The sequence below is a fragment of the Poromitra crassiceps genome, assembly GCF_964638095.1.
Source record: "Poromitra crassiceps genome assembly, chromosome: 13".
NCBI classification, from domain to species: domain Eukaryota; kingdom Metazoa; phylum Chordata; class Actinopteri; order Beryciformes; family Melamphaidae; genus Poromitra; species Poromitra crassiceps.
The window spans coordinates 22,823,762-22,849,967 of record NC_139644.1 but is presented as its reverse complement, the minus strand read 5'-3'; the positions used below and the strand labels follow the sequence as shown (position 1 = coordinate 22,849,967).

Below are 26,206 nucleotides of genomic sequence, written 5' to 3'. Positions count from 1 at the left end.
AGGTGTATGTTTATCAGGTATTTTACAACGCCTTCAAACCTGACACACACGCAATGTACAGTATATCCATTTTATAATTAGCTGCCTCGTCGGCCAATGCAGTGTTCGACTGAGATAATTAATAATTTAATATAATTGGAATTAGGCATAGAGCAAGATGCTTATTAAGATCTGAAGTATGAGATGGTCCAGGGACTAATTGAAGTGACTGAAAAAGAAGAGTTACCTGGAGAGTTAATGATTAGATCGCTTACTTCAGTTTCATAAGTGGAAATATTCACTGTGGTAGTACTTCCGAAATTTAATTTGAGTGGCATTTTTATTGTGAGCTTAATTGCTTGGCTTGTTAGATGATCTCTCCTAATCGATGTCTGTTATTTGCCATTGCTAATAGCCATTTTCTTTCAGTTAATTATTCATAGAACTTTGATTCAGCACATGACTTGAGGCAGAGTTATTTGACACTTAGTTTGTCTTTCATTTGGAGGTCTCACTCATTCTGTAATTCTGTGTGTGTATGTTTATGCACGTTTGTGTATATGTCGCACTCGCACACACACACACACACACACACACACACACACACACACACACACACACACACACACACACACACACACTTGCTTGTGCAAACTAGCCTTTGTATACATTTACTGTACAGTTCCTCTGGATGTGTCGTGCACTGATTCCCATTTTCTACTGCTTGCAACATTGAAATATCCCTCCATGACTGCAGGTCCTTGACAGGATTTGTTAAATTTTGGTTCTCTTTACAACAACTGATCTAGCTGCCAGTTAATTGAGACACAATCTTTTCCTTTTCTTTTTTTTTTCTTGACTGAGTGTATAATTCTCAGGGAAATATTCAGTAAAAACTGTAGTGTAGCACAGGGATCTGTGGTGTTTAGCCTTCTGTCTGTTCCATCTCAGTGACCTGGAGAAGTCGGTGGAGGAGATCCAGAAGGAGTCGTCTGTCAACCACAAGCTGGTGACGGTGCAGGAGCTGGAGGAGAAGGCCACCGTGCTGAGGAAGCTGGGAGAAACACTCACCGAGCTGAAAAGTGAGTCCAATTCCGATTCCGATTCACTTGAATAGCCACAGTAAGTAATCAGATTACATAAGAGGAACTTGACGTGCAAGTATGCAGCGCAGCGGTCACATCAAAAGTAGAAGTCAATAACAATATAGAAAGACAACCACAAAAAAAGTGTCACACATAGCCTACACCAGTGATACTCAACTTGCGGCCCGCGGGCGCCCCTGGAATTGCAAAAGAAACACACACAAAAATTACAGTGCACCTGAACGCAACATGCAAGATACCCGCTGAATAAGTGTCCAAATGTTCATGTCATTCTGGCCAATACTCCACTTCTGTTATAGCATTTCAGTCTGGAATATGGAATATCTTTCAATAATCTATGATTTAGCTGCTAAATTGTCAAATACCGCCGTCTGCTCGCTACCCAGGCACTTATGTATGTACTTAACCTAACTAACCTAACCTAACTAACTATCCGGTGTGCACAACATTGTCAGACTAAACTCTGGCTGACACCCCAAAAACCTACAATCCGATACAGAAAAATGTATATTGTTTGTTTATTAACTGGCCCCTGGCCTTCTATCATTTCCCGAAAGTGGCCCCCGGGCAAAGCAAGTTGAGTATCCCTGGCCTACACTATGCATAGGCACCAACATACAACTTTATTTGGATAGTCCACCTACATTATTTGTAACATTTCAACAGCTCATTAGTTGACATTCAACTCTGTGCAGATGTTTAACAGATTATCTATAGATTATCTATGTTTAACAAATTATCTATATGGCCTGAACATACCTATTATTCTAGCAGCTTGTAGGTGGACTATCCAACACACACACACACACACACACACACACACACACACACACACACACACACACACACACACACACACACACACACACACACACACACACACACACACAAAAGTCTTTTACTCTGGCAGTTTCGTATGCACTACAGTAATTACTCACCAAGGCACTGAGTATCTGTCAGTCACTTGCAGCCAGTCTGTTGAACATTTCATCCATTTCAAATTGCTCAAAAACTCAATGTCTCACTATGAACCGCCTGACCAAGTAATTTACAGTACTTCCAAAAAATACTTTGAAAAGTGGTGTGGGCACCGTTGTTGGCTTCCTGCGTCACCTCGTCCTCTCTCCATCAGATCAGTTCCCCAGCCTGCAGAGCAAGATGCGGGTGGTGCTCAGGGTGGAGGTGGAGGCCGTGAAGTTCCTGAAAGAAGAGCCGCACAGGCTTGATGCCCTATTGAAACGCTGCAAGAGCATCACCGACACCCTCGCCACCATGCGCAAGTATGCAGCAGAGCAACAGCATCCGTGTCTGCATTGCCCTTCAAGTATCTGTCAATTATGATGTGTTGAATGCAGCACATTTTAAAGATATGCAGCATTTTCCTAAAAAACAATGTACTGTATACTGTATATAATATATATAATATATATAATATACTGTATATGATGTAATCGTTCTCAATCTCAACCATCACTGATGACCCACTAGAGGTGTGTGTCGGTGTGCTTATCTGTGGAGACCCTCTGGCTGTATTTTTATACTTTCTTATTGTTAGGGACTGTTCTGTGCAACTATCGTTGGGCAGTAGCACCCAGCCAATAGCCTGCTGCGGCCGATGTGTTTGCACAGCAGAGCCTACATTCAAACAATGCGGTCCGGGTTCGAAAATGGGTGTGATCCAAGCAAGCCCCGCCCAGTGACTTGATTCTAAATTAAAATTAATTTTATTTAACTAATTTAAGTGATTTGACTGATGTCTCTTCGTGTAACAGCAAGTTGGAGAATTGTTCAGCTTTGGCGGAGGTTTACGCTCTCTAAGTTTTCTAACATTCAACATGCATGATTATTCGCTTCAACCCAGCTGAGAGAAGTGCTCCTATTTTACATTTGAGTTGTAGCTTTTGGTGTGACAGCTGGATGGAAACAAGGTGATTCATGATTTGCTTCTCTGTGTGTTCTCAGACAAGCAAATGACGGCGTGTGGAAGAAGCAAGAGGACTTCTCTAATCCTTCAGCCAAGCACGGCGAGGACTTCCGAAAGACGTCAGACTTTGAGATCCCCACCAGCCCTCCGCTCACCATCAACGACCTGAGTGGAGGCAGCATCCTCTCCAACTGGAGCCCCCACGCCATCCACAGCCACAGTCACACCCGTAGTCACAGCCACGGCCATGGTAACCCCTCTGGTCTTCACAGGGACAATCACCCTCCTGTCCCCCACAAGGGCAGAGCCCTGGAGGAGCTGGAGCGCCGTGCCGCCGCTGACAAAGCATCGTCAGTGGAGGTCCGACTGGTAAGAAACATTGAACTCTCTTTACACCGCCTTCATGGTCTGAAACCTTTTTGTACGGCACCATTCTCATGTAACGAATCACATCACAACGTACATATAATGGGCGTGTCCGAGTAGTACAGTGGTAGATTCCCTGCCTATCGACACGAGGGTCGCAAGTTTGAGCCCCCGTGTCACCTCTGGCTTGGTGGGACGTCTATACAGGCATACTTGGCCGTGTCTGCGGGGGGGCTGCACTAGTGCCTCCTCTAGTCGGTCAGTGTGCCAGTTCGGGGGGCGAGGGGAACTGAGGGGAATAGCGTGAACCTCCCACATGCTCTGTCCTGCCGGTGAAACACCTCGCTGTCAGGTGAAAAGAAGCGGCTGGTGACTGCACATGTATCGGAGGAAGCATGTGCTAGATGACAACTCTCCCCAGATCGGCAGAGGGGGTGGAGCAACGACCCGGACAGCAAATTGGCCCAGTACAATTAGGGAGAAATCTGAAAAAAATATACATATAAAGTAAAAAGACAACATGCTTGTACATACAATACCACATATACCACCATATACAATAATGGCTACACCATTACAGTGACCGTGTGTTTATAAAGTGTCTAGACCCGTCTCTCCTCTCTCCAGGCAGCAGAGCGGGACTGGGAGGAGAAGCGGGCCACTCTGACCCAGTACAGCGCCCAGGACATCAACCGACTGCTGGAGGAGACCCAGGCCGAGCTAATGAAGGCCATCCCAGACCTGGACTTCGCTGCCAAGCAGCTCAAGCCCTTGTCCAACACACCGTCCTCCCAGAACCCCCAGAGCGCAACAGGGACCCCGGAGCACCGCCCCAACAAGCCCCAGCACAAGCTGTCTGGGAAAGAGACTGGATCCAGGCGGGGCTCTGGTAAAACCCAGAGTGCACTAGTGCTTCAGTCCATGTTTTATCATTGTGTTATCAAACGGATAGTTCATTGGTTGAGACAGACCAAAATGTCAGCTTTTAAGAATAACTGCCTTGTTTTTTCGATCAGCTAAGTGCAGTGCTGTAGTGGTTAAATAAAATGTGGGTAAACTATACTTTTGAGGCAGCTTTCTCACGCGGCACCGGCAGTGTTATAACGGCGGATAAACTATAAGCTTCCGTGACCAATATACAAGACAAAATATGAGAGTAGAACAACTTCATCTGAATCGTATAGCCCTATAAGGTATATCAGGGGGTTCCCCACATTTCTGAGTAGCCAGCCAGATAGGAAAAGTAGCTGGCTATGGGATGGGCCTTGGACCCTCAAGGGGGGTCCGGGGGGATTCTCTCCCGAAAGAAAATTTTCTACATTTGAAAGTAAAATTCATCAACCTGGTGCATTTGAGAGCAAAATGAAGAGGCTAAATCTATGAAGAACTACACACATCTCTAATGTGTTGTGACTTTACAAATAATTAGGCCTAAACAATCAATATAAAATGTATTTATTGAACATTCGTTGAATTTAACGTTGAATTATGTTTTGCAGCCTTGTGGAGGTTGTTACAACAGCTCATGTTGTTGTTTTTTACAGCGCTTCATCTTCACATGCTTTTAAATGGTCTTTCCCATAATCCATTGGTCTTCTTTTAAGCACTTCCCCACATAACAGACAAATTCTCCAGGTATGAAAAGTTAAATTATACAGTAGGTAATATAAAGGACCTTGTATGAACCCTGTTTTAATGACGTATTCAAGAATCTGTCTACATACTTTTAGCTATAAAGCTGAAGCTGACAATCACAGGTACAGTATGTGAGAGATATAACTATATGACTCTGATGATTCAGTTAATCAATGCCTAATTACGTTAGCCAGAGCAGTGCAAATTAATAACATTAGCTTGATTGAGCTCAGCACATCAAGCTTCAATCATTGCTACTCGACAACAAACAAACTGATTTAACAAGCAATTTACCATTTGCAACCTCTATTCTTCCTTTTTTCGGGTTATTTGTGAAAAACTGACGAATGTCCATTCTGCTTCTGCCTCAGAAATTGTCTCGTTGTTTTAATTGCGTGAAGAAGAAAATCACCTGCATGCCGTAGTTCGCCCTCTGGCGTTTCGCGAATAATAAAACATTTTGTGAATTTGCCGGCAGCCAGGCCAGGGGTACAGATCTCGGCATAAGTAACAAACACCAGTATGTTTCTAGATAGTTTTCAACATGGTCGTATTGGCTTTATACAGTAGCACCTGTATTCAAGTCGCACCTAATGTTACAAACGTTACTTGATCAGAGGGAAATCAATCATGTCTCTACACCAGTGATTCACTCTTCAGTTGTAAAACGGTAGGCCTATATGATTTTCCCCACTCCTGACACACATTTTTAACCAACTCACCATGAGCTGGTCTCCAAATGCGCGTCTCCAAATGCGCATTGCGCATCGCTGGCACAATGGCACCGTCAAGTTGTTTGAGGGGAGCGCTGTCTGGGCAGGCAAGCGCAGCTCGAGAAAGGCACCAACGTGACCGGGGCCGTGTACCTCTCCTACGGTTCGCAGAGCTCCTGGTCAGTGCCATGTGTCATCTTTTTTATTTTATTTTGGTGTGTGACGTGACGTGTGTGGTCTCCGCATCAACAGAGTTTACAGAGGTGCCTAAACGCTGCAGAGCATTGAAAAGGGTACCTAAACGGCATTTACGTGCGTTTAGCCACCACTACAGCCCTGGCTAAGTGGGTTATGAACACACGTGCCTCTTAGCTGTTCTAAAATCACTTTAAAGCGTAATGCATAATTATTACTCCTTTGTCCAAATGACACAATTGACTTCGTTTTCCAGATGAGCTGACGGTGGCGCGCTATCGCACTGAGAAGCCCTCCAAGTCTCCTCCTCCTCCGCCACCTCGACGCAGTTTCCCATCATCTCCAAGCTTGACCACCCGCAGCGGAGAGACCCTCATCCCCGGCAAGAGTATAAAGGTGACCGTACGTTTTCTCGTATGTAGCACGCTACATTTTCTCTGCTACTGTACCATATTCCATCTTTCTTAAAGACCCCCTAAAGTCAAAAATATGTTTTTATGCCTCCGCCCGCAATAGCCAGGCCAGAGGCATTATGGATAAGGGTTGTCCGTCCGTCTGATGTTCGTTAACGCGATATCTGAGGAATGCCTTGACGGAATTTCATCAAATTTGCCTCAAACGTCGACTTAGACTCGAGGATGAACTGATTAGATTTTGGTGGTCAAAGGTCAAAGTTCAAGCTCACTGTGACCTCACGAACACCATTTTCAAACCTGTTAACGCGATATCTTAACACATTGAATGCCAGCCATGTTTTCATTCCTGTAGGTAAGTTGTGCCAGGGGTGTTTTTGACGATTCTGGCTCATTTTAGAAGAGCCGAGGATTCTTTTCTGTTAAGAATTCATGAACACCAATCATCTAAAAATAACTAATAGAATGTGTGCTTTCTCTGTCTAAAAGAGTTAGTTTGCAGAGTTAGTAGTTATGTAGATATTAGCCGTTGAGTACAGCATGGTTTCAGCGTCTGGAAATTTATTCAGAGATAAATGGCTTTTTGTGAAACAGTCACTTTAACCATTCATTTTTGGCATCAGTAAGACCGTCAGACATTCTAAACAATAGTTTTGAACAGTAATTTCCTCCATAACAACAGGAAACACCCCTCTCATTCAAACTCCTCCCTCCGTGTGTCTTCTCCTCCTTCCTCCTGGCTCTAACAGCGGGCGTGTCAGAAGCGCGTTGCTGCTGCCTGCCTGCCTGTCTGCCTGTCGGGCAAGACGAGTCTGAAATGGATTACTGTAAAATCGCGTCGCCATTTCCTTGAATGGCTTGCTCCCGCGGTGTGTGTGTGTGTGTGTGTGTGTGTGTGTGTGTGTGTGTGTGTGTGTGTGTGTGTGTGTGTGTGTTCGCGCGTTGCTGCGCGGCTCTGGGGGGAAGGGATCTCTGTCCGTTCTGTGTGTGTGTGTCCGGGCTTCTGACTGTAAAATCGCCAAGCCATTTCCGCGGGAGGCGGCTGCTTTTGTGGCTTTTGGGTCCCGTGGCTGTGACTTCTCTCGGTCTCTGTCGCCACTTAGTGGTCGGTAAAATAGATTACACACATGCTCTTGCTCCAAATAGTTATCTCGAAGATGTAAAAGGGGTTGATTGATGTCCCACCGTCAAAAAAAAAAAATGTTTATGTAAGACGAGTTAGCTCGTCCTTGGCACTTAAGCGCTGGATTATGTAAGACGAGTTAGGTCGTCTATGGCACTTAATGAGTTAAGAACGCCTTCACGGAATTTCTTCAATTTGCCTCAAACGTCCACTTGGACTCAAGAATGAACTGATTCGATTTTGGTGGTCAAAGTTCAAGGTTACTATGACATCTTGACTGCTAGTTTCATGCTCGTTAACGTGAGATCTCAGCATTGCCTTGAGGGAATTTCATCTAATTTGCCCCAGATGTCCACTTGGACTCAAGGATGAACTGATTACATTTCGGTGGTCAAAGGTCAAGGTCAATGTGACCTTATGGACGCCATTTTCAAGCTCGGTAATGCCATATCTCAGTAACACTTTCACCAAATTTCTTCACATTTGGCTCAAAGTCTGGACAGACATGCATGTCGACTGCTGCACTCGTTCTAGTTCTTCTTGTTCCTTCAGTTTGATGTTTGAGCTTCACTGTGCAGAATGATGTCTGTGCAGAGTTTGACTAGAAGGTTCACATTAGTCTGCTGAAAGTGGAAAATTTCTCTGTACTCATTGAAAATCACATTTCCTACGAGCATGAGTTGTGACATCACAAATACTGTAGTTGTATCCAATCCCTGTCCAGTATTCAGAAGTTAAACTTTAAAATGCAACAATATTTGCATATTTACAGATTCTGGGAATCTTTTATGAGGGAGAAGGAGGGGAAGTCATTTTAAGGATTTTAACAAGATAATTTAACTGTTTTGTGTGGGGAAACCATCAGACACAAATTATTATTCAAAGTAGAGGATTTTATATACTGTACATCTTAAAGCATGACTTTAGGGGGGCTTTAAATAACCCTCATCTCTGTGTTTACACGTGTAGAAGTCTGAGTCTGAAGAGACAGAGGGCCAGAAGCCTCATGTGAAGCTGAGGAGGGCCGTGACTGAAAACACTCGTCCTGCGTCTACACCCCCCATCCTGGCCTCTGGGGACCAGGAGGAAGGAGAGGAGGAGAGAATTGCTGCCGAGCTGGAGGTACGACCATACTACAAACTCAACAGGGGTAGTGCATTATGTTGATCATATCCTTCCAAGGCAGGTGTTCAGCCAGTGGGAAAACGGCATCATTTTTATTATTTATGGTATCTTCACAACATGCCGCTGGCTGGCATTTGCAAACGCACGCACACACACACACACACACACACACACACACACACACGTGCGTGTGCGTGCGCATGCGCACACACACACACACACACACACACACACACACACACACACACACAGAGTTGTGCTCACCATTGTTAGGCTACCACATGTTGGAGCAGCAGGTGCCATATGTCCTTCTGCCCCTGGCACTGGGAGAGCCCAGAGATCACAGACACACACACACACACACACACAGAGCCCAGAGATCACACACACACACGCACACACACACACACACGCACACACACACACACACACACACACACACACACACACACACACACACACACACACACACACACACACACAGAGCCCAGAGATCACACACAGCTCAATCACACACATCATCACCCAGCGATCACAGATCAGGGCCAGACAGATGGACCTTGATGGCTGCTCGGGCTGCCTTTGAGACGGCCTGCCTGCAGTTTGATGGAAAACAGAGTGATCCAACACACAGTTTGGCTGTCTCTTACTTTCTTCAACCCAATTCTGATTATTCCATCACTGTGATCCTGTTTTTGACCCCCCCCCCCTGTCCCTCCCCAGCTGTTTGAGAGAGCCCCTCTCAGGCTAGCTCTGCCCCCTCCCTTCCCCCGTCCTGGTAGCCCTCGCAGCAGGAGCAGCGCGCCCCCTGGCAGCCTGGCCCTGTGGCCCTCTGAGGCCCCAGGCACCAAGGTAACAGGCTGGCTGACCCCGCCTGCTGTGGACTGCTGCCCTCTCAGGCCACTGTCCCGCTCCTTCTTAACACCCGTCTACAGCACACCTGCCACCGCCCACTCCAGACACACATACTCCTCCCCACAGACCCTGAGAATAACCCACAGCACACTCCACAGACTGTGCAAGCAACACTGTTTCCCTTCTGCAAATACGCTTGCTCACCAATGTCTCTCTTTGTTGTTGTTGATGTGCATGCATGCTGTGTTTACGGCGGAACCAGAAAGATATAAAACACACCATGGAGAGAATTTGTTTCTTCTTGAACATGAACACTTTTGCCTCAGGAAACACAACTAAAAGGTTTCTCCCAACCATCCTTCACACACAGGTGTTACACTTTGAACACAAACTCACTCACAGATGATTTGGAGTTCCTTTGTGCCGATGCAGCAATCCTTCACAAACACACGAAGACAATTTTGTTTGAGTGTTTGCAGTGGGTTTGCAGTTGATAGTGCAGTGGTGTGTGTGTGTGTGTGTGTGTGTGTGTGTGTGTGTGTGTGTGTGTGTGTGTGTGTGTGTTAGCATGTTGACCAGCTATTGAAACCTTTCACACTGTATCAATCAGTTGTCCAGCTGTGCTTTACTCAACTGCTCTGGCCTGGAGAGGGAGCAGCGCAGAGCAGGCCACACAGCCAGCTCTCTGGCATTGGTAAGAGGCCAACACACTTTTACACAGTCCTACGTAATTGGTGCTTAAGTCAATTATTGATACAGTACAGTAGTATTGATAAGTACATCCTGAAAACATCACTAAATCTTATTCTATTTCTCAGTGGTGCTTGTGTATCTCTTTATGCAGTAATCAGTTGCACACAGGTTGTTGGAGTGTGCCGAAGCTATGACCAATTGAATGTGTTTGGATTTAAATTTCAAGCCCTCTCCTCGTGTTACAGGGCAGGCGTGCGTCTCTCCCTCCCGTCCCACACATCGTGTTGACTGAGTGTTTGCCAGCTTCGCCCGCTCCCTCAGAGGATCCTGTCAGAGATTTAGCAACGGGCCCCACAGAAGAGAAGCCAACCCAAGACCGGGCCGGTCATCCCACGGTCCCCCAGAGTCAAGTCTCCAAGGAGAGCGTTCCGGTTAGACTGTCTCGGAGGAGCCCTCCTCAGTGGGAGCTAAGGGTCCAGCGGTGTTTTGAGGAAGACACGCAGTGCAGAGAGGAGCTGGCCCTGGTGCTGACTGAGCTGGAGGTGAGGGTGGTGTCTCCCCCGGAGGCCCAGGAGCTCGGCAGGATGGGAGGAGAGGTTCTGCAGACTCTGACGGTCCCACCGCAGACTGAGGAACCCTCTGAGGTGCAGCTGAGCAACCGGCCTCTCCTGGTGCTCTTCAGGCAGGAAGTGACAGTCACAGAGGCATACAGGCTGCTGAACTCACTCCTGGAGTCCAAGCCGGTGCCCAAACCAAGGGCAGGATCCTCCAGCAGCAGCTCCAGCCTCGGCGGGCCCAGGATCTCTCTCCACCCCGGCCAGCAGCTCTCTCTGGTGGAGGCTCTGAGGAGAGGAATAGAGACGGGGGACAGGACACTACCACTTCAGCACAATGCTGAATTTGAGATGATTCCTGAGGTCCAGCACCGCAAAGTAGATGATGTTCCTGAAGCCAATGGCTCAGCTACAGGTAGCTCCTGGAAGAGGGGAGAGGATATCCGGAGAAGCACCTACAGGAGGCTGGACAGCCTGGAGGAGACCATCCGTGAGCTGGAGAACACCCTGTTGGAGCTCGGTGGCCATCCCGCCACAGAGGACGTCTTCTCTGAGGAAACATCCACAAGCACACCTGTAAAGATGAGCAACACTCTGGCTTCAGAGACCAAGAAGCCACCAGTCCCACCCAAGCCATCGTCTTTCGTCCCTCCATCGATCCAGGTTCATTACTTACACCCGCCTATTCTCAAAGGGCATGCTCTTTTTTTCTTTCTTTACCTCTTCTCTGGGTGACTCAATGTTGGAATTTCACTTTCAAGCGTAATGTTCTGATGTCTGCTCCCTGATCAATTGGCATCTAATTGTATTTCAAATTGAAACTGTGTGGTGCCTTTTAAACTGTATTGAAGGGGACAGACAACAGACTCTGTCACCACTTATCTCTTCTGTGATTAGTGCTGGAGCTGCTCGCCTGCTGGGCACAGCGTTGTTAATTGTCTTTTCATCGACCTGTCCTGGCATCTGTCTTCTCTCTGTAAATCTGGCCAATTTAAACACAACAATAAAATATACATAATGCAAATGCTCTAATTTCTTCAGCTTTTCTTTTTCTGCTCTTTACTTCTCAACTTCATCAAGTTGTTTGCCTTCTTGTCTGTGTTCTGCACTTTTTCCAATCATTTGCCTGTTCATTGAAAACCGACTACAACGTCGGTCTGTATTTGAAAGAGACTTACGGCAATATTCCACTCTGGTGTAAGATTTAAATTTTTTAATACGCTGGCTTGCCTAGTGTCACATCATAATTACACATTAAATTACCTGGTGAAATCGTGATCCCAGAGCGCCAGAGAGAAATATCTTTCGAGTCAACCCAATTATCTTGGTCTACGTCTTAGAGGTAGGATTGTCGCTAAGAGGAAATCAAAAGTTAGCAAGCGATATCAGGACTGATCTGGGGACCCAGTAGCCTATTGGTAGTTGACTGCTCAGGAACTCCCATGAGGACAGGATTATTGAAAACCACCTCACCAAAGTGAAATATTACTTTTAATATATCCCTTGTTATTATCCATCATGTAATTAACTGTATTGCAAGTATCCAATTTTTTAATTTTTTACGTTTACCTCCAGCTGACCTCGGGGTAATAATACCTCAGAGAGTGCATAAAACAACAAAGATTTGCCATTATCGAAAGACTTCTTCCTCCGTCTACAACAATTTCAGTGTTTTGACAGCTTACAATGAAAAGGAAAGTGTTGCATGTTGCTCTATAGCCTCCCACTCAGGGCGGGGCTGCAGTAGGCTATAGCCTCCCATTCAGGGCGGGGCTGCGGTAGGCTACGTGACAGTCACACTGTCATGTGGCCTCCCACTCAGGGCGGGGCTGCGGTAGGCTATAGCCTCCCACTCAGGGCAGGCTGCAGTAGGCTATAGCCTCCCACTCAGGGCAGGCTGCAGTAGGCTATAGCCTCCTACTCAGGGCAGGGCTGCGGTAGGCTATAGCCTCCCACTCAGGGCAGGCTGCAGTAGGCTATAGCCTCCCACTCAGGGCAGGGCTGCAGTAGGCTATAGCCTCCTACTCAGGGCAGGGCTGCAGTAGGCTATAGCCTCCCACTCAGGGCAGGCTGCAGTAGGCTATAGCCTCCCACTCAGGGCAGGCTGCAGTAGGCTATAGCCTCCCACTCAGGGCAGGCTGCAGTAGGCTATAGCCTCCTACTCAGGGCAGGCTGCAGTAGGCTATAGCCTCCCACTCAGGGCAGGCTGCAGTAGGCTATAGCCTCCCACTCAGGGCAGGCTGCAGTAGGCTATAGCCTCCTACTCAGGGCAGGGCTGCAGTAGGCTATAGCCTCCCACTCAGGGCGGGCTGCAGTAGGCTATAGCCTCCCACTCAGGGCAGGGCTGCAGTAGGCTATAGCCTCCCACTCAGGGCGGGCTGCAGTAGGCTATAGCCTCCCACTCAGGGCGGGCTGCAGTAGGCTATAGCATCCTACTCAGGGCGGGGCTGCGGTAGGCTACTTGACAGTCACACTGTCATGTGGCCTCCCACTCAGGGCGGGGCTGCGGGAGGCTATAGCCTCCCACTCAGGGCAGGCTGCAGTAGGCTATAGCCTCCCACTCAGGGCGGGCTGCAGTAGGCTATAGCATCCTACTCAGGGCGGGGCTGCGGTAGGCTACTTGACAGTCACACTGTCATGTGGCCTCCCACTCAGGGCGGGGCTGCAGTAGGCTATAGCCTCCCACTCAGGGCGGGGCTGTGTTAGGCTATAGCCTCCCACTCAGGGCGGGCTGCAGTAGGCTATAGCCTCCCACTCAGGGCGGGGCTGCGGTAGGCTATAGAGAACCAAAGTGGAACGTCAATTGCTGCTTCAGCATTGTACCAGAGATTTACATCCGCCATTTATTTTCCCATAGACATTTCGTAAAACGCTTATAGGAATGCACAAAAAGGTGTGGACCAGAGCAACTCAGCAGGCAACTAGAATATCAAAGCGAAAAAAATGAGCTGCTTGGAGTTTAAAGATGGTCTTCATCAGGCTGTATGGCCTGATGAAGACCAACGGTTGAAACGCGTTGCATTTTTTGTTGCCCGTATCAATTGTTTGTGAAGATGTACTCTGTATGATAACTCTGTGAAGTACGCAGGTACAATTACTTCTTATTAAATTCATTCATCTTTAAACTCCAAGCAGCTCATTTTTTTCGCTTTGGTAAAATGCTTATAAAAATAGTTTTACTTGATCAAACCAAACGGTTCAGCTATATTTAGAATCGGGAGAGACCATAGAACATTTCATTCGGACCAAAACTTAAGAAAACAACATTGAAAAAATATTTTCTTTAAACCCGCATTTTGTTTTACATTTTGGACCGAGTGAAATGTTATGCGATCTCTCCTGTTTCTAAATATATCTGTACCGTTTGGTTTGAAACTATTTTTATAACCATTTTACGAAATGTCTATGGGAAAATAAATGCCAGATTAAAATCTCTGGTACAGTGCTGAAGCAGGAAGTGATGTTCCACTTTGGCTCTCTACTGTATAGCCTCCCACTCAGGGCAGGGCTGTGGTAGGCTACAGCCTCCCACTCAGGGCGGGGCTGCGGTAGGCGACTTGACAGTCACACTGTCGGGGCGAGTTTCAGCACTCTGATGTAGGCTAGAGCCATTCCCGTGGGCAAGGCAAGGGGATTACAGAGTCTTCACACATTATTTCATCACTCCGACTTGTCTTCAACCACATGCATCAATCCAAATATGATCCTATTTCCTACCCTTGTCCTAGGTTTGCATAATTTACTGACCAAATTCACGCTGACAAAATGATCTACTTTGGAGCCCCATTACAGTTAAGTTCTAATCATTAGACAGATGGGGATTTATTCATCATCAAGTATACTGTATATTTTATGTTCTATATTTCAAAACCCCGCTTCACATTGGGGGGTGGGGGAGTCGGTGCTGGAGGATGCACACACTTCCCAGGCTGTTTTGCACATTTCACATTAGCATAAGACTGGCTATTTGAGGCTATTAGTTTATGTTTTACCACTCCTCCTCGCAGCTAATGTGCAAAGGAGACACAGTGGGCAGGACACACGAGTGAATGCCTGTTTGTTTTTGTGCGCATTAGAGGCACTCGACAGAGGCACCCAACAGGAAAAATCATTAAGCGCACTGCCTCGTGGATCCCGCCGTGAAGCTAGGCTACGCAACGTCAGTTTTGACGTTGCATTTCTATATTCTTCTCTTTGTCATCTCTACTGATAGATGGTGAAACGCTGTGGCGTGGATAGTGCAGAATATCAGCAACGAGCGAGCGCTGCTCTTAAGAAGCTCATTGGTCTCGGGGGACAGACTTGCTCGCTGGAATCAGAGTCTGTATTGAGTTGATGTCTGTCTGATTTATATACTAGAGCCACTGAAGAGGAGAAATGAAATGTATGACATGTCCGTGGTGCGAATCACACTTCCTATCCTCTCTCTCTCCCTCTCTCTCCCCATCCCTTTCTGCCTCTCCATCTTTCCCCCATCGACCCGTCTATCCACACCTCCCTCCTCCCTCTTTCTTCTCCTCTCAGGGAGGGAACACTGCCAGCATAGGAAAGGTTCTCCACTCCTCGGCCGCCTCCAGACTGAAGCACCTGCAGCAGAACAGCACAGACAAGAGTAAGAGCGGCAAAAGGGAGGACTTCCTGAAGACCCAGGGCCAGCAGCAGGTATCAACTTAATCATCTCTACCATCACTCATCACCCGCACCTGGCCCTCTCTTTGCCCTAAGCACTTCTTCACCTCCCCATCACACCTCACTCAGGAGATCCCCAGGGTAAATCCGCTAGACTGCAACACTCCGGCCTCCTACTCTGTCGACAGCCGACGCGGCGTTAGCCTGACATCGCCAGACCAATTCGCAAATACGAACGAGTCTGGAAACTTCGATTTCCCAGGGGGCGTTATCAACGGGCACAGACCAGAGGAACAGAGCGTGTAACGTAGCTCACGTTTGAACAGCCATCCGAGTCGTCTCTGGCGCTCCTCTGTCAGTCATCGTATCAACCCCGCCTATATTAGATAAACGGTTGTGATTGGCCCGACCGTTTTCAGGTCAGGTGGAAATCTGTCTGAATGGGAGGCAGGACAAACCCATCTGTCAGAGCAAATAAAACACGAGTTCGCAAATTTGTCAGGTTCCCAGGCTAAGGCGGTGTAGGATTACTGTGACAGTTATCCAAACAGAGTGTCTGCAGGTTTGTGGGAAAAGTCTTCAGATGTCTAAAATTATATTTGCTAAACCCAAAGGCTTAAAAAGTGTTTAATGTAGCATTTCCCCCCAGTAAGAAATCAGCCTTGTCATGCAGACCTGCGTAAGCCCAGATCTTCATAAATCTTCTTTTTTTGCATGTCAGTTCTGAAATTGGTCTTCTAATTCATTGTAACTGGCATCAAAAACGTCTTAAAAAGTCTTACATTTAATTTTGTGAACCTTCAAGGTTCCCTGTTAAAACCTTTTCAAGGAACAATATGCATTGTCTGACATGGAGTGCTCTTGTTTTTCTCCCATACCTTCACAAATTGCATTGCCAGGAGATGTAATAGAGTCCCCTGATTATTGATTCTATTTCTTTTTGGGGTTGTTATTGGCAAACAGTGCAGTGGTTTGGAGTAGGGACTTGTATTGACTGAACTCGGGGATGCTAGATGGCCTCAGGAGGGGAGGAAATGGAACTGTTGAAGCATTTCAGTCCAGTAAAGCCCCCCCCCCCCCACCACCACCACCACCACCATGTACATGGGCATGGCGGGGGGGGAGGGGCCTTGTGGTCATTGTAATTTGAAAAATAACAGGAGCACTGAAGTGAACCTAAACCTCCGTTACCCCTGAAGAATTTGACAAGGAGTTCAGAGACAAATTCAGTTGTGAAGATTGGCAAGAAGTGAGTGAGTGAGCGAGGGAGAGATTGGAGAGACGAGGAGAGTAATGAAGCTTAGGTCACCTCAGAGCCACAGAAGATTGGGCGAGATCTCTTCAGTGGCGCCTATTAAGGGACCCATTGAGTCACTTGCAATCATTGATCATTCAATATGAAGAGGACATTTCTTCACCTCTCCCTGTCTCCCTCTTTCCCCCATCCTCTACTTTTCCTCCTTTTTATTTCTCTTTCCTTCTTCTGCTCTCTGTACCATCCAATTAAGACCCTCTGTCTCTCTCTCTCTCTGTTTTTCTCCTCTTGCTCTCTCTCTCTCTCCCTCTGTCTTTCTCCTCCTCTCTCTCTCTCTCCCTCTGTCTTTCTCCTCCTCTCTCTCTCTCTCCCTCTGTCTTTCTCCTCCTCTCGCTCTCTCTCTCCCCTTGTCTTTCTCCTCCTTCCTCTCTCTCTCTCTCTCTCTCTCCCTGTCTCTCGCTGTGTTCTCACCCTCACTCTCATTCCCTGTGCTGTGGAACCTGAGTGGCTTCCCTTTTCTTGTCTAATGAAAGCAAAATTAATCCCATTATTTCAGTGCTGACACTCGCTCACTTGATCCACAAACCGTTCCAAACAATGATGGTGGTATAATGTGAAAGAAGGACAGAAGATATTCAAAACAATCTGGCAGTTGGTGGCAAGCCGTTTAGGATGGCAACATACCTCAACTGCAAATAACCAAGAGAAATGAAGAATCATTAAAGATGCGGTTGAGCTGAACAAAGAGACGTAACAATCAACTGTTAGTCGATCTTCACACTTCCTCTTAGTAAGCTCATCTTGCAGCATGGTGAATTAGGGGGTGAGAGGTCAAGTAGTCGATTAGAGGGGAGGGAGGGGGGGGGGCTGGTTGTCAGTTGCCTGTAAAAACAGGCACGGGGAATCTGTTCTGGAAAGCAGAGTTCTCAACTGCACACAATATTGATGCTCCAGTTCTTTCTGCTGAGTGTCAAAATGGAGTTAAGTGAATATAAATGAAGCCTTAAAAACATAATTCAAGGCCATACACATCATTCAAAGCATTTCCTAAAAACTCCACTTGTGAATCTATTGCTCGTTGACCTTCTTACCCCTAGTCTCTTCAGGGAAATCACCTTAAATACCTGTAAAACCCACCTAAATAAACAAACCGCCGAGCACAGATTACACTCTACTGTAAATGGCTTGATCCTGGGTCTACTTGTAGATTTGTAAACCGATCGAATGTATGGAAGTGGTTGAGACGAGTGTTTATGAAATCTATACGCTAAAAATAACCTGGAACAACATTTCCTGGAAGCACAGTAGGGACGGGATCTCTGTATGGATCTGCAGATGAGCAGGGCCAGTGCGGTCACATCAGTCTCATGTTTGTCAGTGACAAAATTAGATGCTTTTTGCAGGGGGTTTTGTATGTTTGATTTCAAATCTCTCATAAAGCAAACTGGCCTTGTTTATTTTCAGGGGCTAAAAACTGTTCAGCAGATACACAATCCCAATATTAAGTTCTAACCCTATTAAACATACAATGCAACGTAGCCTATTCAAACCATAGTGAAGCCTAAGTACTGACAATTTAGCGAGGAGTTGTTGTTTCCCGTAAGTTCGTTTTGACTGCACTCATGTGAAGAATGTGAGGGAACGTGGGCAGGATTATCTGATGTGTGAAATCTGTCGACTAAGTCGTTTTCAGTTGAGCATAATGAAGCAGCTGAGCATGGACTGTGCCGTCCTCCAAAACACGCTGATTATCTGCATCTCATCTCATTAAATGATACAGTAAAGGCCGTACAGCAAAGGTGATTTGCATACAGCCTTTAAGAGTCAATTAAGGACTTTTGCCCACTCAATGTTCACCCCACCACATGCTTTTTAACCCATCGTTGACACGGGCCTTGTGATCAACACAAAGCAAAGTCCTAATTATAACGACTTACAAAAATAATGTGATGCATTCTGCTACTTTTTCCACAACTAAAAACTAAGAGGTACCCCATATTTTGAACTATATATTAATGGAGATTGTGTCACCCACCTTATTATTAAGATACCTTATTATACCTCACGTTAGATGCTGTAACCTACTGTAATATGTATCCCCCAAAATATTTGAGGTAAGCCTCCATGATATCCTGCACCCTCCAACTCACAGCCATTCATTCCACTCTTGACTGATGTTGTTGTTGTTCTGACTATCAGACATGCCCACCATGGGTGACCGCTCTGCTTGGGGCACAGCTAAAGGTAAAGTTGTCTCTTCTCTAACCCTGTTCCTGGAAAGCAACCCCTAAACATGACCCCCAAACTCTTGACCCTCTTGCCAGCTCCTGTTGATGTTTTAGATCATTCTCCTCCTTTTTGTCTCTTGTTTTCCTCCAGCTAAATAATGTCTTCTGAAGAGACATAAATGGCCTGGCTGGGGCTGCTGGCCGGGTCCAGCTATAAGATGTTATCTCTGTGTATGTTGGTCATGCGTGTTAAGATAAACTGGTCCTTTCTTTAGATGGTGATCTCATTGTGCTTGGGCTGGCTGTTAGCCTAGCTTTACTCAGAGATGTTAGAGCATTCCAGGCATGAGGATCCTTCAAATCAATGCGCTTGATAAGAACAGACAGTTCAAAGCCACAATTTCTCTCCGTTTGCTTTGGCACAGATCAAGAAGGGCATGACAATGTGAATCACTTTCATGCCGCAAAACTCTTTCCATTTCCCATTTGGCCTCTTATTACTTCTGGCTGTAAAACAGGGCAGTTAAAGGTGGTGGGCATGAGGTGGGGACCGGGGGTTGGGGTTGTGAAGACCTATCCCACGAGGTGGTCTCTTGGCAGGCGGCTCTGAGTCGGTGAGATGAAGGGAGGCTGCTTTGCCGCACTAACAGACCAGAATAAATGTGTCGGCCAGGCTTGAGAGGACTTCCTCAAGCAGAAGGAACAGCCCCGCTCTCTGGGGACGCTTGGCAGCACAGGCACTGGAACCGCAACAGAGCAGGTTCAAGCCTCCCAGCAGAGTCAACTAGCACACACCTGCTCATCTCCCATGCACAGCTAAATCCTGTAAACCCCTCACAAATGCCTTCAAAAATTTGGCAGGGACACAACAAAGACTTTACTCCTGTTGAAGAAAGCGTTAAAACGACGATTGAGAGCTATCACAAGGTGTAAACTCTTCAACTCTTGTATTGAAAATGTGTTTTATTTGGATTAGATTTGGAAGTATATTTGGGATTTCCTTTGTATTTACTTATCTAGGCTTGGTTCCTTGATATTATGTGACTTTAAGAAGGTTATATCGTTCCTGACCATGGCAGAGTCACACGTGATTGTGACAAAACTTTGGTCACAATGTGACAAATTGTCACTCGTCTCGCCCTGTGATCACTCACAGTCTGTCTTGTGCCCATACACGTTACTGGGTCTCTCAGCTGACTTCCCCCTGTCTCCAGCCAAGAAAGAGAGACAACTCCATGTTGTGAATGTGTTATCCAGAAGTCTCACACTGCTAGAACAGTGCCATCTACTGACTCATTCTAGCATCACACGAAGGCGTGATGCTGTCCATCGGGATATTTTGCATTTTTTTAATGAGTGACAATCATTAAAACAAGTGTCAAAATAGAGTGGACAACAACAGCGTAATTTGCATATTCACTTTTACTGTTGTGCCATATTACAGAAGTTGTGTGTATCAGTGGTTTGGTCATCATGTGTAGATGGCGAGCATCGCACATGCTGATATCGACCTGAATAACGGTCTCCTGTGTTTGTCTCTTGTTCTCATTCCACCCCTCCCTCACCCCCACACCTCTCACCCCTCCACCCCACTTGTTTCTCCCCACACTCCTTCCTGCGGCACGACCTCACCCACCCTGTGTCACCCTGTGTGAACCCGTGCCGCCCCGCGCTTCCCGGCCTGCCCCTCCACCTGCACCTCCTTGACCCTGTGGCAGTGAGAGACCTGTCCTTGCCTGACCTCCTCAACATCTTCCTCCTCCTATTCAGCACCACCCGACTACAGAGCTGCACGCATCCATCCGGCCCCTTACTTAATCAGTCAGCCCCCGTTCTGTCCCTGACGGTTCTTGGACCTTCACTTCTCCAATGATTACTCACACTGCAAAGTGTACGCTGTCTGTGCGTGTGTGTGTGCGTGTGCGTGTGCGTGTGCGTGTGCGTGTGCGTGTGCGTGTGTGTGTTCTGCTAAGTGAATGGGAAGGTGCTGCAGGGGACGGTCCCCAGCCACTACCAACCAACTCTAAGACTGTACTCTCTTCTATCATTCTCCCTTTATCCCCTGAACACCTCTAATCTCTTCATGTTCCTCGCCTCCCCTCTCCCTGCCCCTCATCTGTCCCGGGACCCTGCTGTACCCCAAGGCCTCGGGGACCAACGGCACCAGTGGCAGTATTGAGCCATACCTCTCTGGCACCAGAGCTGGCAACTTCTCAGGCCGGGTACCCACCGGTTCGGCGCTGTTCGCCCCCGGCCTGAGGAAGTATCCCCAGGAGGGGGCGCTGTCCTCCCTCACAGCCTCCTCCAGCCAGGCGAGGGCCCTGCTGGCGAGCCTGTCGGCCTCCAGCCTGAACGCCGAGGCTCTGCTCCTCTCCTCCACCTTCCGGCATCAGCGCCTGCTCCGCGAGCAGCAGGCCTCCTCCATGTCCCTGCCCAGCGGCCGCTCCTCCTCCTCCCCTTCCTCCTCCTCTTCCACTTCTCCCACCTCCACCACCCCGTCCCCCTCCCCCCCGACCCCCCTGAGCTCCCTCACCCTCTCCTCCCTGGGTCGGAAGCCCGGCGGTCGAACCCTCGAGAGCTCCGGCCTCAACAGCTATGTGGCATGTGGCAGCAAGGCTCCGCCTCGGGACCTCTCCACCCGGTGAGGAAGAGGAGGAGGACGACGATGAAGAATACAATTCAAGCAGCATCACATGCGAGACGTGAAGAGGAACCAAACACACTGGATTCAAGTAGATAGAGACGAGTGGTGTGAGCCACTGAACTTCCAGCATTTATTTCGTATTTTCCTCCCAGGACATCCTCAGCTGTTTTTACTTGTCTTTTTTTCTCTGACTTTGGCCTCACTCCAGTATGCAGAAGCATCACATACATATCCATGGCAAGAAGTTGTGTACTGTGAATTGAGTCATAGTCTCCTCCTTTGACACCTTTCACGGTTCCGAGCTCTGCAGCTCTCCCACACAGTCGTACTGCCAGTTCCCCAAAAAGAGAGCACACAAAACGGGGCCCCACTCCCACCAACAGGCTGGTCTAACCTGATGCGCTCTGGATGGATATAGTGACAGACAGCGCCAGTCTCACAATGTACCCCTCGCCCATCGCATCATTTGCCAAATCTAACTCGATGGGTTGTTAGTGGAGTAGATCAAATATCTAGACTGTGACTTATAACATAGAGAGTAGAGCTGCAATAATCACTAAGTGAGTACAATAATTGTGTGTGTTCAGAATAATATCGCTCTGACTCGTTCACTTGCATCACCTGGCAGAATGTGAGCCTGCTTCAGAAGTGGATGGTGGTAGCGAGCGTGGTTTCAAACTGTTCTGTGTTTAAAGGGCATCTGAGGTTTTTCTTGTGTCACCTGTGTTACTCTGAACTGGTGCTATATTTTCCTCCCTGTTTGTACACACTGTGTAACGAGTTTACATGAATGTCCCCATTCCCCCCCGAGCCTCTGACCCTCACTTTGTTGCAACTGTACATTCCACTGTCTAATAGTCGGGCTGAAGTGGGTCGAGGTTTAATTGCTTTTGTTTTCATTTTCATTTCACCCTGTTTATATGTGTCTTTAGAAAATGAAGTGGTGACGTAGAGAGAACATTATGAAGAACAGTTTTCCGAAAAATATGCTCTGATTTGAGAGTCTGCACAAGCACATTTCCTTTTGAATTTGATAATTATAATCACAAAAGCACATTGTAGGAAATTGTATTATAAGAGCACATCTCTATTGAAAATGCTTTGAAGGGACCAGAGGGGCAATTATTCCAACAAATGAAAACATACAAAAACATAAATGATGATTCATGCTCAAGTTGCTGTATATGTGTAATGAGTAGTGAATTATGACAATCAGGTTGTATCCACTGCAGCAGCTTACAGGTTGCCCTGGTATTCCAACATCACAGATCAAAACCCCGCCCAAAGTACACACACACACACACACACACACACACACACACACACACACACACACACACACACACACACACACACACACACACACACACACACACACACACACACACACACACACACACACACACGCCCTTCTAAAGCCAAGCTATTTGAAAAAGCACAGTCTCCAATTGTTTATTTTCCCCCATAATCTCTTGTCTACTGTAAAAAGAAATGTGACATCTGTTGCACCGCTGATAACTATAAATAGCACACTGGCATAAAATGCCACATGGACCAGGGAATTATGTATTGGTTTTCACAATTTCTGGAATCTGATCTACAGAATGATATACAGAATCAGATCTACAGAATGATATTATACAGTATCAGGTAACGCTGCCTGACTTTAAATTGAATTTGTTGGGAAACAGCTTCCTAGATTTCCAGCAATTTGCAGGTCGCTTTGTAAAACATAATACGTAGATTCTCTGAAGAAAACAAAACAATAACTTTTCTTATCTTTCACTTCAACAAATTGATTGCACACAAAAAGCTGTGACACTGCATTACAGTTGTGTCAATTCTGAAAAGCATTTAGAAGAGAAATAATCCTGACTAAATATCATTTAGTGCATATTTAAAGATCTCACACAGCTTGAGCCTTAAGGAGGCAGAGAAGAGAGGATGGAAAATATAAAGCCGGCACATTTTCCTCCCAAACAATTCACCCTTTTCCCCTCCAAAAAAATGTCACGAGAAGCACAAATCTACAAATGATTTAGGAGGAAAATCAGCAAACAGACCCAGGTATTGGGTATAAAATAGATCATTGATGTTACTCTTGCTTCACCCACTTTTACAAACAGGCATATCTTATATCTTATATCAAGCGTTTATGAATGTTAGGCCTTCAATGACCATGGTTGAGGTTGTGATTGTAGTTTAAAACACTCTCATCAAAGCTCCCAGTCCTCTGAGGGTGTCAAATCGATTCTTTGCGGCATTGAGATGAAAACAGTAGCTCGTATAAAGGGGGCGGGTGTCAAAGAGGAGGCAGCTGGAGGAGAGGGGATTAGTTTGGGGGCACGTGTTTGAAGGCTACGGTAATAAGGTGGGCTTTGACTGGCCTCCATTGAGAGTGCTTGTGATATGAAAGAGCCAAAGAGATGAGAGGAAGGGGTTTGTCGCATGTGAGCCATTTTATTGGCTGTTCTTTCCGAGCCCCTTTCACTTTGCTTTGTCTTTGCTGTGGGTCATCGGCGAATCAGACACCCCTCAAGTGAGGTTATCCTCATACAAAGTTTGATGGGCCTCAATTATGAACTGTGTGTGCAATATCTAATTAGCAGTCCTGCAACTTGACCACGGCAGTGCTCTTTGCCTCTGAAATAACCCCCTGCCTCTTTGCCTGCAAGGACCTTTTAACCATGTTATAACCCTGCCTCTTTGCCTGCAAGGACCTTTTAACCATGTTGTCCCCCCCCCCCAGTGCCTCTAAGACTTTGTTCTTGCAAGAATTCTCCAGTTGATCTAGAGTTGTTGTATTGCAGTATTAGATCAGCAGGTTGGACGGAATAACACTTTAGCCCAAAGACGGCGAAAACCTGGTTTTTCGCTCCCCCGGTCCAAACAAAGTGCAAAACTGCAACCTCGCAGCACAACAAGTGAAGCCTCATGCTGGGCACTCTGTAGCTATGCCAGGGTCAAGCCCTGGCTTTCATATTGAGTGAAGTCAAATGAAAGAAATTCGCTTACTCATAAATGTGCTGCATTTGCGTCTGGTGAGCGTTGGGGAGGAAGTATTCACGTTTTGCTGCTTTTCCCCCCCGAGTAAAGTCTGAGATGAAAACACCAGAGTTTGCTCTCTGGAGTGATTTTCAACACTAGTGTTATGGTACTGTGATGGCTGCAGGCTGCAGGCTCGGAGGGCTTGTCAAAGACACTCACAGTGAACGCCCCTGGCAATCAGAAAAACTCATGCAAACTTGAAATGAAATGAAACATAGAAGAATTATACATATATAAATATATCTTAAGTGAGATGTTTGTGTATGATATTATACTTGTGAAGAAAAGTGTGAGATATATATATATATATAGGGCCTAGATAAAATTATATACGGTACTGTAAAATGTCATCTCTTCAGTTTTATATATTAGTGACCATTTTGTACAGTTTTTTTTCCCTTTTTTTAATTCATCAAGAGAGATATTGCATTTCACATGGCAGATTATTTATTCATATGCAGAACATTTTTATATTTGTTTGAAAATATCTGTATAGATGACAGTTAATATACACTGGAGTTTTTTTTCCTATGGTTCTCTTTATGATCACTCTGAGTTTGATTTCGTTTAATTTTGATTTATGAAAAGCTTTTCCCTTAAAACTCTTGTCCAGCACACTATCTGCACCTTTGCCTCTATGTACAGTAAAGGGTCGCCTTGAGGTGTAAGAGCAATGCCTGTGCTTAGGGGGCTTCTCCTGCTACTACTCATTTGTTGTCAGCGGTTTTCTGTTCTTTTTGTCTGTTTTTGGTTCTGCCCCATGCTGTAGGCCTATTTGTGATTCAGTCATGTTGGAGATAGTGAGAAACACAGACGTTGTGGTAACTACTGTGAAAGGTGAGATGGTCGGCCCACCTGCTTCATGTAGAGACTTGCTGCTGCTGATAGATTGATGGATAGATTTATTTGGCTTTAAGTGTCCTCTGTGTGTTCTGGCTGCTTGTGAACAGCAGAGATGGAGTGTTGCCATGTGGAAAATCATTCACAGAGAGAACATAGAGAACAGGCTCTTTACCATTACAGAACAGGCTCTTTACCGTTACAACAGCTGGAAATGCATTGTTGTCACTCGTTCCGTTCCAGTGGTTGCACAAAGTGGCTTTAGGTAGCAGTGAAGCTAAACCACACAATCGATAAGTAAAACCAGAGATGGATCTATAAGGGAATTATATGGATTTATAGCTTTTTTTCTCTCTTATTTTGCCATTGTATCTTTTTTTTTGTATAATGAGCCTTCATTCTGTACTCTGTAGTATGTATATGAGATTTTTACATGAATGTGTGGATGTTCCAAAATCTTGGCATCAAAAATAGAAAACAAATCGATATGTAAATAGACCAAGTCATTCCTAGCGAGTTCAACAAATTGTTATGTCCAAAAGAAAATGTTTTATTAATAAAATATGATGGGTACAAAGGTATAAACAAAACAATGCATGTATACTCTCAAGCAATCGCACGGTGCAGTTGAAAAAATGTTGTCTACATGTTTTCTCAAAAAGTGAGAAAGAGAGAGAGAGAAAGAAGAGGTTCCATGTTAGAGGTTTACAACTGTAGAGAATGAAACATTATTTTGGTATCTGTGACACAGGCATGCTCAATCTTACTGTGATCTGTTATATGGTGATGATGACGATGATGATGTCGATGATGATGGTGGTGGTGGCTAAGAGTGATGAACGATTCAGGAGCTTGAACGCACCCCAACCAGAAAACCCACC

At 46.2% G+C, this 26,206-nt stretch overlaps 2 protein-coding genes across 2 annotated transcripts in view; both read left to right on the top strand.

Moving 5' to 3' along the window:
• The window catches only part of srcin1a (SRC kinase signaling inhibitor 1a), a 55,385-nt gene extending 34,752 nt beyond the window's left edge, over positions 1-20,633 (top strand). Inside the window, exons 11-20 of the mRNA XM_083648600.1 lie at positions 931-1,061; positions 2,218-2,365; positions 3,048-3,378; positions 4,003-4,264; positions 6,175-6,314; positions 8,424-8,576; positions 9,303-9,431; positions 10,373-11,344; positions 15,206-15,343; positions 20,512-20,633. Of these exons, the coding sequence (XP_083504726.1) occupies positions 931-1,061; positions 2,218-2,365; positions 3,048-3,378; positions 4,003-4,264; positions 6,175-6,314; positions 8,424-8,576; positions 9,303-9,431; positions 10,373-11,344; positions 15,206-15,343; positions 20,512-20,514 (2,407 nt within the window). The 3' untranslated portion in view covers positions 20,515-20,633. The remainder of the gene's footprint in view (positions 1-930; positions 1,062-2,217; positions 2,366-3,047; positions 3,379-4,002; positions 4,265-6,174; positions 6,315-8,423; positions 8,577-9,302; positions 9,432-10,372; positions 11,345-15,205; positions 15,344-20,511) is intronic.
• Positions 20,634-20,662: 29 nt separating this feature from the next.
• On the top strand, positions 20,663-21,438 carry LOC310788424 (uncharacterized protein; the record flags this gene model as incomplete). The annotated part of the gene is made up of 2 exons (XM_083649982.1): positions 20,663-20,695; positions 20,938-21,438. 2 exons carry the CDS (start codon positions 20,663-20,665, stop codon positions 21,436-21,438), a joined length of 534 nt encoding a protein of 177 aa, XP_083506108.1.
• Between the last annotated feature and the right edge of the window lie 4,768 nt (positions 21,439-26,206).